The sequence below is a fragment of the Chaetodon auriga genome, chromosome 2 (genome assembly GCF_051107435.1).
Source record: "Chaetodon auriga isolate fChaAug3 chromosome 2, fChaAug3.hap1, whole genome shotgun sequence".
NCBI lineage: Eukaryota > Metazoa > Chordata > Actinopteri > Chaetodontiformes > Chaetodontidae > Chaetodon > Chaetodon auriga.
In genome coordinates this window covers 30098525-30111158 of record NC_135075.1, presented here as the reverse complement: position 1 = coordinate 30111158, position 12634 = coordinate 30098525, and the positions used below count along the sequence as shown (strand labels likewise).

Sequence of the window (12634 nt, the reverse complement as noted above, 5' to 3'; positions counted from 1 at the left end):
CTGCCAGTTTGGTCCTTTTCCATTCACTGACAGCTGGCAATAACGTACAGGGAAGAACCGCGATGCATCAAAAGCAGGGAAGACAAAAAACTGCGAGCGAGTAAACTTGATGTAAACAATGTGGATTTTATTTTGAAATCAGCTTCGTAAATGTTGCATGAGGAAGGAAATACATTCAACATGTTTGTTAGACCTCAAGGACTCACAACATGCAAACATAACGTGTTTGTTTACAAGAGAACCCGGACCTCCAGATGACCCAGACATCCCACATTCACAGCAGGATTTAGCAGTTTGACTGCAAATCCTGCAGCCAGTTTTCACCGTGGTGGTTTCTGCATTTATTATCTAATTCTGTGCTTCTGTCTTGTAAATGTAACATTACGACACTCCTGCCACGATGTTTACATCCTAGGTTTCCAAAATAAAGTTAAATCACCCAAAGCAGACTGACAGAGAACAGCTGGGGGCTGGAAATCAATTCCAGCATGAGACTCTGGTGCACCAGCAGGGTAAATGTGCAATGCAAAGGCTGTGGTGCCCTGAAGCCTCTCAACAGGTTCGTCTGGTCAAACCCAGAAACATCACATCACCTGCTTCTATCACACACCTGCAGCAGCTCCCAGATAATATGCTGATCATGTTATGCTGACATTAATTCACATTTCCTTTCCGTGGTGCAACCACACAACGTGTCCCTCTCGTGCGTTTGCTTTGTGAGCGCTCTGCTCTCAACGTGACACCCTTTTATCTGCTGTTGATTATTCATGCCTTGGAGCGCGCTCCCGTTCGACCATCGTGTGCAATCAGGGAACCTGTCAGACACAAGCGCTTCCTCCACAGTGTGGAGAGAAACGAGCTCCAACCTGAGTGGACATAAAGAGTGTTTTCACTCGAGTCATCGCTCATTCATTTGGCTGATAAATTTAAGATGGCAGCCTCAGAATCCTTAGTGTTGATCATTCTGCTGCAGGGGGCAAAACTGAAATACAGTGGTTTTAAATTCTTGGGTTCCTCACAACCTCAGCAGACCTCTTCCTCTGTTAAACAGACGAATGCTAATCCAGCGTGAGGTCCATCTAGTCATTAGTTTAACAGTTGTGTAAACTCATTTTATGAGACTCAGTCAGTTTGTGTGCTGTTGCTGATTCGTATGTGAGCAAACCTGAAAATAAAATGGGAATGTAGCTCAAATTTAGCTCAAGGCCGTTTACTTAGCTCCAATAATGTTTGCTCATTATTTCCAAAATAGCAAAAAGATCTTCCAGCTTCAGCTGAACTGCAATTTGTGGGTGAGACACAGACTCTTTGTGACTGTTTGCTGAGTTTAGCTTGAATTAAAGCTATAACGTTCTTTTTTAACAGTTTTGTTTCATCTTTCTCAGCCAAGCAGAAAGTGTAAATATCAGTGTCACCTGGTCAGCGTGAGGCACTTTCATGTGTGGCCCAACACTACGAGAATGATCAATATTACACCTGTCATCAGATGTTATTATGCAGATAATGTATCTAGACATCAGGATGCATGTTAACAGCAGGAGCTTGTAAATGTTTTGGCCTGAAGAAATGATGAAAAGCAGAACGTTTAAAGAAGATCTAGTAGCCATTGACAGAGAGCTAAAGTTTCACTCCCTATTCAAGCTAGCCTTGTTTGTTAGCCTCTGCTCGACTTTCACCATCAATTCACTGGTGCTTCCAAAAAGCTGAGGGATATAAGGGTGGAGGTGTTTGTCTGATAAATGGGCACACAGTGCTCTTCTGGTCACAAACATTTGACAACATTATAATTTTAAGCGAGATAAAATGATGTTGTTAGCATTCAACAGCTCGAGCTCCGGCTCAGACGGTGGAGCTGTAGTTCATGAATGCTGACGACAGAATCGTTGTCTCATCTTTGTTACAAATATAAATATTCATAACATTATAGAAATATAATGTTGTTAAACTTGACTGTGGGATAATGAGAGCGCTGACAGCTAATAGCACAGATGCTAACCTGGTCGTGGAGTGGGACTTCAGCTCTGTTAAACTCGGTTTTTGTGATAAAGAAAAAAGCTTTTTTATGCTTCTTTTTCCTGTTTTTGAACCAGAATCATCTCTGACAAAGCTTCCATCCTAATATATTTATAATGGTTTTGTTCCCTCCTCCCAAAGCCCCCTCCCAAGCCATCACCCCAACTTATACAGCACACCCCCCATCTGTACAGCGAACTCCCCTACAATAATCTGTTGCAACCTCCAGCAAAACACACCTGTCTTATGATTTTAGTTCTGTCAAATTTCGTTTATTTCATTTTTATTCTCCAAAATATCCTGTTTGTTTGTTTAGGTTTGATTTTCTTTTTGGTTTTTATTCTTGATTTTTTTTTTAACATGTCTTTTATTTAACCCTCTAACCCTTCTCCATCCAAACCTCCCTCTCCCTTACCCCTCTCCTCCCCTCCCTCCACCCTCCGTCCCTTCCCTCCGCCTCCTCTTCCAACCTCTTCTTCCCTCCCTGTCCCCGTCCCTCCCCTCCTCCAGTTTAGAGACCGCCAAATCCACCGCCCAGTCCTCCTCCATGCAGTCTCCCGTTGATCTGACCATGAGCTTCACCCAGCCCGCCCCCCCTGCCTCCGCCTCGTCCTCCTCCTCCTCCCCTCTGGCAGCGATGGGTGCCGCTCTGCCCCATGCTCCCATCCTGGGCGCTCCATACGCCCTCCCCCTCTCCAGCCTCCTGGGGATGAAATCCATCCCTTACCTGGCACTCTCCACCCCTCCCGCCTCAGCAGCAGCGGCAGCGGCGGCGGCTGCTGCTATCGGGGCTCCCATGTTGCCGGGTTCCATGCAGACAGCAGCGACGTCAACCGTTCCGGTTCAGGCACACGCGGCGGCGGCCCTGGCCTCCTACACGGCCAAGATCTCATCGTCGGCCAATGGGATGAAGAAGCCGGAGAGACAGAAGTTTGCTCCGTATTGATGGAGGAGGTGGAATGAAAGGATGAGTTTGCATCACTGAGGTAGCTCCTGAGAACGATGCTGAGTTTTAGATGAAGGGCAGTTTTATTTTCCTTCTTTCACTCTCTTTCCGTTTACTCGCTCTGTTCTTCCTTCTTATTCTTTTCTTCTTGGTCGCTCCAAACATCAAAGTGGGATAATTGGAACACGTATGATTATGATGAAGGTGTTTTAGCCACGTTGAGCCGAGCCGTGAACAGCAGCGGTAAACACGGTGTGTTGGAGGTGTGCTGGTCACAAACGCCTGCAGCTCTTCATCGTCAGCTCACTGTTCCTCTTTGTTCTGTTCCGCCATGCTGCATTTAAAACTGATCCGCTGACCAAAGCCCATATCTGATTGATCAGACACCTAACGAAGCTTCTCTAACTCTGGGACTAAAATATTGCATTTCCTTTTACTTCTTCAGAATAAAAGCCTCCAGATGGAAAGCTTTTTAATGTGAAGCAGCAAAAGCAGGAATTGAACGCAACCGAAAGTGGAGTAAAGAGTGAAATAAGGCTCATGTGTGAAAGTACAAACAGGAACACTGGAGTGAAACCATTCCCCAAACCAAACAGACTGTTAAAAGCTACGAAAGCACTGAGAGCTGAACGCAGAGAGACTCTGAGAAGCAGATCTTTCTCTGTAGTGCAGCCACACAAACAGGGCAGACCGTCATTGGTTGGCTGATTGCGAGGCAGCTTTCCTCTGCCGTGAGGCTGCAGTGGAAACACGTCATCACGGCTTGGCACAGCGTGGCTAAAGAGAACTGACCTCAAGTCTGCGGAATAACCTGAAGAAAGTGCAACCAAAGAGGCGACACTAACGCTGGTTGTAATTTCATGTGTCTAAATGAGAAAGTACAAAAAACAAGCAAACTCACACAAACAGTCATAAATATCTAGAACCTGCTGCCAAACTGTTAAGTGATCCCAGCGAGGAGAAACTCTTGGTGACAGCCAGACGCCAGACTGCAGTGGCTCCTGGGTAATCAGAGATGCAGTGAGGGAGGCTGTCAGATTTCCATGTTGATCTCTGTCTAAGCTCCACATGGAAAAAGAAATTAAACAAGATATAGAAGATAAAGAAGTAATACTCTGCGTATCGTCACCTTCTCACCTGTTCTACGGAACACAAACACCGTGTTTGTGTCAGCGTTTTCTCTGAGCGAAAACTTTACAGAGGAACTTTCACGAGTGCTTAAAAGCTCAAAGGCAGGTGAACGTGGCGAGGACGGTGAAGACCGAGAAGACTAAAATATCCAGCAGAGCATCTGTCTCTGATCACTTGTACTCACACATGACAGTGAGGACTAATTATCAGGCAGCACGTGGGATATTTTTGACTTTTCATTTCTCAGTGGTGATTAAAAATGTGCAAAATTAGACAATCCTGTACAGCAGCTTCCTATGGGTGATGGATCACTATATAAAGCTACTGTGGTGCTTTGTTTCGGTGTTTGTTTGGCATTTCTTAGCATCAAAGCTGCATGTTTCTGTGCAGATATTCACTGGTTTAATGAACCACTCAGGGTCGCTGACTCCTCTCTGCTCCCCCCTTGTAGATAAGTCTTCAGCACAGCCATAGCTCAGAAAGTCGGTTTGCATGATAGATTATGTCGGGAAAGCTAACGTTCCTTCCTGCCCAGACAAACCAGTGGATGCCCTCACGTCTCTGTGTGCAGTTTGTAGGTCATGTTGAGCTTCATTCTGGGTTTGCAGCCCCTCGTTTCTTTGCCTCGGCCGTCTTCAGATTTTGATTTTAACATTTCTAAATTCTGATTGGAGCACAGAGGTGTGTGACCCCCCCCTCTCCAAACAGAAATACAAAAATAATCAAAGATCCACTGAGATGCATTGATCGAGAAAATATCTGTAAGTCATATTAACGATCACATGGTCACATGTCATTTACATCAACCCTCCTGTAGTGTTTGTAGGTTAATGACAGGTTTTTGGTTTCCAGCAGAATCCAAACTCTGGCAGCAGGTTTCAGTATTCACGGCTTTCACGTCGTCGTTTTCCAATGATCCCACTAAACGCCTCTCACTAAAGTTCAGACTGAGTTTTATTCCCGACCCGTTCTTGTAGCTCTGCCCTCATCAGAGTGACTGTTTGTAGCTGCTGTGTGATGATACTGATATTAAAGGTTATTGGGCCACAAAGCCTATAAAAGCCATAGAGACTATTCAGCTTTCCCCTCCTCGTCTGTCCTCTGCTCTCTTTTGTCCCCCGCTCCTTATTCTGTTGTATACTCTCATATTTATTGACTAATATGAAATATTCCCTCAGAGAGTTTATATCACTGGTCACTAACACTGAGCTGAACGACTCGGCTTTTGTATACGATGATGTCGACTTGTATATGACTACTTCCTTTCTGCTTCCTGTCTGTTTTAATCTTTATTTTTAGTATTTGTTGTATAAAGTTTTTTAAAACGTACAACAGGTTGAAAAATGTCTTTTAGCGTTAACGGTCTGTATCTGTTTCTGTTCACGATCCTCATTTGAAATGTGTTGTTTAAATTATTTTTTAACTTATTAAGAGGAGTATTACATTTACAGTTTTAGAAAACCTTTCTTTTTCCAACATGGCTGCAGGTAAATACTGTACAACTGTATCTGAGGTTGTTGTTTTTGTTTGTTTTTTAGTCGTGTGAACAAAATTAACTTTGTTTTTGGGGAAAAAAAACTGTACCATTAATGCTAATAACCCGATGTTTCGTTGGATATAAGAGTAGTGTTTTCACTCGTGAGCTCAAACTGGACATTGACCACACACACACTTTCTCACGGGGGATGTGTGTTTGTCCTGCTTCTCAACTTTCAGCATCCACAGAACTAGAATCCAGTAGAACCATCACTTCCTGTAAGAGGGGATACTGTACAGAATAAGACCACTGACTCCAACGCCACGCTGAGCTGCTCTGGCAGCTGTGGAGGCAACGTACACAAACACACAAGGTTTTATTTTGACTTCATTTGTTGTTTCGGCTTTAGTGAAGCGAGATTTGAAAGCCAGACGTCAGCATCTTGTAAAGGAATTCCTTAGTCAGTGCTATTGATCGATAACTCTGTCAGCTCTTAGCAGATATATCAGGGACACACTGTGATAAAAAAAACCTGGCTTAACACACCTGAAATCACCTTTTCTTGTAGAATCAATGAACAGTCCGTCACTCACTCATAATGGACTGGACGGAATCGACATTTTACGGTGTTTAAGTTCAGTAATGCGTCAAAAGCACCTGACTGTAGAGGTAAAGCAGACAGACAAGGTGCTTTCATTATTAAAGAACCAAAAGAGTAGTCAGAAGCTGCAGCAGCGTGTGCCGTGATCCACATGAAACCATCGTCTGCTAATGATTCACGCTCATAAACCTGCTGGATGACCGCCACTGTCAGCAAGTGACGATGAAATGACCACAGTGTCGAGCTCCGTGAAGGTTACTCGTGTACTGATATTATTGGTTGCCTATTAGCAGCATTAGCTCTTCTAATGTCACGTTTATTTCATTCATGAAGCACCAATCAAACTTCCAGACATTTGTTTGTATTATTAACACCAGTAATAAAAAAGTCTGTTAATTTCTTTCAGAACATTTTTACTAAATCGTCATTGTTGATAACAGTAGTGATGAGTATCAATGCTGGTATCAATACAGGCATTGATAACATTTCTACAGATATCAGTCCTTCCTTCAGGTTCACGCCGCTCTTCCCAGTCAAAGACTCGTCTGCAAAATTTCTCAAACTGAATCTTCATTATACCTCAAATGTCCACACTGTCCATCAGTGGTGCAGCATCGAGCACTGTCCTTTACATGAGGTACTTGTACTTTCCAAGAGTATTTATGCTCCTTTATAATTCTACTCCACTGCATTTCAGATAGAAATATTATACTTTTTACCAAACCACAACTGAAGTTACACTTCATGTTGAGATGTTACATTAAAAAAACTAGTTTCTAAAATATTTTGCGTTGGTAAAGATGAATCCAGTGCCTCCCAGCTCTCGAAAATCAGTGTCGAGTTGAGGCCTCTTGTCACCCGTCAGATGTCTCTGAGCTGTTATCAGTCCCACCAAAGACACATGTCCTCTCTAATCTCACACAGCTTTAAAGTATTTCATCAAAAAAAAATCAAAGATTAGACAAAAGTCCAGAAACTGAAAACAGATTTGTTCATCAGAACCTTTTCTTTTCATCTGACGACCCCTCAGATTGATCTGCTGACCCTCTGGGAGGGACCTGACCCCCAGGTTGGGCCCCACTGGCCAAAACTAGCAGTATATGAAGTATTTGAAAGTACCTCCACCTGCAGCAGCTCCAGCAGTAAAACGCTGCTCTAACATTGAAGCTTCAGTATGAACAAACTGATAGCGTCACAGAGAATCAGAGATCAGTCACAGGACACTTTTTACTGTAGTTCTTTTACTTTCTTTGCTGATAGTACTTGTGTACTTTTGCTTCAGTAGGATTTTGAATGTGGGATTTGAGTTGTAATGGAGTACTTCACATTGTTATTCATGTAATCTTACTTAAGGAATCAGAGTACTTCTTCCATCTCTGATGGACATCATGTCCAGCCTGTGCTGTCCAGACTTCAGATGAACTGCTGGATATTGATCCTGCTATCGAGGTGATTGGTGGTTGTTCTACTCATTGTGGTTCTGTGGCAGAGTTCCTCCTCTGCGTGTGAAAGTAGGAAGCAACGTTTGTTTGATTTTTTATTTTTCCAACTAAACTGACGCTCAGCTCGGTTTACTGTCCTTGCCAGAGTGTCAGAAACTAATGCTGCATGTTTGCTTGGCCTCACTAACACACACACACACACACACACACACACACACACACACACACACACACAAACAGACATGTAAATACACACAAAGAAGATCATGACGGTTGAATCAGTCGGACACACTCTACAGATACAACAGGAACACACAGGCCTCGGTCATTGCACTGACTCCCTCTTCACTGACAGCGTGAACTAAAGCAATACCAAACAGAGCCGGACGAGTAGCGACACATTGGCAGGCAAATACACGTGTGTGTGCTTTTCAACTGTAACAAACACATTAATATTTAACTTGATGGGTTGTCGATGCATAGAGTTCTCTGCTCCTTCCGTTTGTTTTTAAGAACAATGATGATAATGTGGCATATTAAACAAGCTCACATATTTTTCTAAAGTCAGATAACCTTGTTGATGAACTGAACTGAACTGTGGACACCGTGTCTCATCACAGCACTCATCCGTCCTCTCCACGCTCACTGTTTGCGTCTTTGTCTCTCCGGTCATTGTCCACGTGTCTTTTTGCATGAGTCTGACTTGAATCGATGTCTATGCAAAAACATCTCTGTGTGGTTCAGCTCGGTGATCCGTGTGAGGGTTCACATGGAGGCTGTGCTGGCGCTTGTCAAGTGCAGCTGAAATGAAAGGGCTACAGTAGACTATGGGTCTGCCTCGCAAAGCATCTGCCCTGACGAGCGATTCACAGTGAGTCCACGAGTGGAGAGCAGCCGGTCCAATTTACGTAGCACTGCGAGTGAACAACTCACAGCGTCTTTAACTGCTCAAAACGCGGCAGCAAAGATCACCAAAATCCAAACTGAACTGTCAGTAACCTCTCAGGTGGCTTCATGATATGAAGGCTAAACTGGGCAATTCTTGACCAGAGATCAGCTGATGGTCTTACTGGAGAAGTCTCTCACTCACAGAAACACTGTTCGTACTGCGGTGTTTTACATGAAGCAGATGGAGCAGATCTGAGCCGACGTTTGTCAGTTGAACTGGTCAAAGTGACGTTAGGCTGCTGAACACGAGACGCTGCAGCCTGAATGGTCTCCACACTGAGCTCAATGTTCAATAACAGATTCGTCAGCATCAGTGAATCCAGTATTTTGCCAATCAAAACAGACAAAACAGCAGCGAACAATCTGGAGAATAAGGCCGAATGTCACCCATAATTCCTAAAGGTGAATTAATAACAGGTTGTAAAAACAAAATATGTCACTTATTTAACACATTAATGGGGCTCTGGGACTTTGTGGGACAGCCTGGAGTAAACTGAACAAGATTTTAGCTTAAAAAAGTCCAACCTTGTTAGATCTGAACTGTAAAAATTAAATTAATTCAACATCTGATCTTTAAAGGACACGTTTTATAACTTGGGGTCTTTGTGAACCTACACAGATTCTTCATGGACATGCAGACTGCGCCTTCGTTCAATGTGAACTCCTTCATGGTTTTTCAGGGACATTTTGCAGCTTCACTGGGCTGAACATATTTTACAGCTCGTACGGGTTTCTGTGTTTGTCTGGAGACAAAAACCGGTCAAAAATTGCTCTTCAGGGTAAATGTGATGCAAGAATCAGACCCTCAGGGCAGCAGGACGGAGGTTTCAGCAACACTAAACAAGACGTTACAGAACAGAGAATCTACTCTGTAATGATGCTCTCATTCCAAGTTGTACAACAAAGAAATACATAGCGTGTACTGCAAACATATAAATACAGTCCAAACACACATTCACTCTGAACCAACTGCTGAACAAAACGAGTACGGTTATGAATATTGTATTGCACTTGAACATGAAAAATCCATTATGACAAGATATTCTCTCCTGAGTATGAAGTACTACCATCTTTCTGTTTTCATTTCGACTTCCCGGTGAAGATGGGGAGGTCTGCTCGTCGTATATCAGCCTGATGTGTTTGTGATTCTCTGTTTCCTTTCCATTCATGCCATGTTCTAATAAATAAAACCCACACTGAAAACACCGTCGACGGAGTCATGTTTTATCCTGCTGGTTAGCTTCAGCGCAGACAGGTGTAACATGAAGTCAGAGATATGTGATAGACGCACAATAAAACCTGTGTTTACCTGTTAGTGCATACTGTAGATACCTCCCTTTGAACTGTAATTATAGCGCAAATCACCGAGGGGGTTTCCTGTGGTTACACTGAGCTGTGTGCAGCAGCATCCAGCATCACCGGAAACAACTGTTACCAAGACACAAAAAGTCTGTTCCAAGAATCATGGACACACAAGAATAAACAAGTGGAAACAGCTGGTTATTGGATCACAGCTCCTGAATCAGCAGCTCAGATTCCTGGCACAACCTAACCGGTCAAAGCATGTTGTCAGTATCGAACCGTTACACTGCATCCTCCAGTATTATATTAATAATATATGACATAGATGGATGAAAGATGAGTTTAAACTCTTGTTGGTAAATCAGCTTCCAGTCAAACAGATAAAACTTTGGTTGGTTTCATGGGTATTTGTGATGACGGGGTTTCACCAAGGAAACATCAAGCTAATGTACAGCTGCAACGTAAGCTAAGCAGGTCAGACTGGTTTGTGCCAAAGATCTTCTTTTCATGTGTGTTCACATGTGGATCTTGGTCCAAACTTTCAGAAACGTAGAGCCGGCTGTGTGAACCAATCAGACGGACGTTAGGCGACAAAACCAGAAAATGGAACAAATTAAAAAGTAAGGTCAATAATGTAAATCCACAGGGGCATCAGCTTGTATTGACTGACCCTAATGCATGTGCAGTCATGCAAACACACACAAAGATATCATGGTACCGTGGTGGTAAACAGGTCAGTCTGAAGCTGTCAGACATGAGGTCTCTTCGTTTGGTTTCTCTGCGATGTTGAGCTGTGAGGCTGCAGGATTGTAGAACTGAACAGCTGTGACCAAACCAGACCATTATTAGTCAAAATGTACAGAAAACAACATTAAAACTAACTGAGATATTAGTTCTCATTTTCTTTGATGCAGGACATCAAAAGTAACATAATTCACACCTTTCTAAAGAGCCTACAAGCTAAGCTAGCACTGACAAATCTGAAAACACTCCTACCTATGTAGTCGACACACACAGGTGGAGGAAGTAACATAGCAGTTGTATTGTTCTGAATGCTGCCGTTCAGCTGCATCACAGGAGGTGAAGCAAGACGAAGAGGCAGCGTGAGACTGAACAAGGTGATGAACGATGAAGTCTCTCTACAGGTGGCAGGAAGTGAAAAAAAAAGCACAGCCACCTGATCTAACCTGAGCGTGAATGTACAGAAGCAGACACAGACACAGACACAGACACACACAGACACACACAGACACACACAGACACACACACACACAGACACACACACACACACACACACACACACACACACACACACACACACATAAACCGAAAAGCCACCGTGGTGCAAAATGAGCTGGAGATTCACTCCATGTTGTATCTGAACACAGCTTGAAGTTTATTGTAGAGTGGAAGAAAACAAAAAAAAAAAACACTTTCCAGCTCGAGCTCAGCGCCTCGTGAACAGTCTCCTCTGCTCAGGAGTCAGATTTACTTGATATTGTAATTTATTTCAGTCCTGTGATGCCTCACAGCACTGTCACATTCATACTAACGAGCACAGAGAGAGCAGCTGTGCACAGACTCAATCAAGTGATTCTAAAACAGCAAACAGAGCAGGAAAGAGAGATGAGTGAAGAAGAAGAAGAAGAAGAAGAAGAAGAAGAAGAAGACATGGAGACAGAGGTGGACGGAGAGGAAGGTCAAGAAAACTTCACTATGAAGTTTACATCATCCACACAGGTCTTAGTTATGAACAAGCTTCAAAATTGTACCTCCTGAACCAAGAAGTGAAATGTGGAGAGAAGCATTAAATCATGAAGAACAGGCTCGCGTTGGTTTGCTGGACGGTTCGTTGATTATGATTTGTAGTAAATGAGATAAAACATCTGGTACTGTTTGATCCTTCAAGAACAGCTGATGGACGGTGGGCGGCATCAGCTGCAGCTCTCTACAAATGAAGTACTGTGACTGCTGTCAAAGTTCTGCTGTCAAAACCCTACTTATGTTAAAGGAAGTATTATGAGCAAAATGTAGTAAAGTAACAGTAGTAGAAGTATTCATTCAGCAGTAAAAAGTCTGCTGATATCTGATTCTACATGAGTGAAGCATCAATGTTGGAGCAGCATTTTACTTTGCAAAGTAACGACAGCTGTCAGACAAATGTAGTGCACTGAAAAATACAGTATTTCCTCTGAGATGTAGTGGAGCAGAAGTAAAGTAGCAGAAAATGGAAATACGAAAGTACACTGGCTGAAGTACTTAGTTACTTTCCAACACTGACGATACATGACAGCGACACGTGCATTCTCTTCTTTGTGCATCTCTAAACATACACATAAAAGTCTCACACACACAGACACACGCATACACACGCATACACATGCATACACACAAACACACACAAACACAAACACACACACACACACACACACACACACACACACACACACACACACGCATACACACACACACACACGCATACACACACACACACACACACACACGCATACACACGCATACACACACACACACACACACACACACACACACACACACACACACACACGCATACACACACACACACACACACCAGGTTGGCAATGAGCCGCCCTCTCTATAAACACTGAGAGCTGCCTGCCTGAGATGAAAGTGGGTCTTCGAATAAGAGCTTAGAGCTCAACAGCTGGTCAAATATAACACACACACACACACACACGCGCACGCACGCACGCATAGACACACAAAGAGCCTACCAGCCAGCAATTCTGTGTATG

General features: G+C 43.4%; 1 protein-coding gene across 5 annotated transcripts in view; it reads left to right on the top strand.

Annotated features, from left to right (window-relative positions):
* pcbp4 (poly(rC) binding protein 4) overlaps window positions 1-9764 on the top strand; it is a 108895-nt gene extending 99131 nt beyond the window's left edge. For 4 of the 5 annotated variants that reach the window (XM_076746369.1, XM_076746378.1, XM_076746387.1 and 1 more), the window contains one exon: window positions 2524-9764. In XM_076746369.1, the coding sequence (XP_076602484.1) occupies window positions 2524-2959 (436 nt within the window). In that variant the 3' untranslated portion in view covers window positions 2960-9764. Of the gene's footprint in view, window positions 1-2154 lie in introns of all 5 variants that reach the window. The other variant, XM_076746408.1, reaches the window with a different exon arrangement.
* The last annotated feature ends 2870 nt before the right edge of the window (window positions 9765-12634 follow it).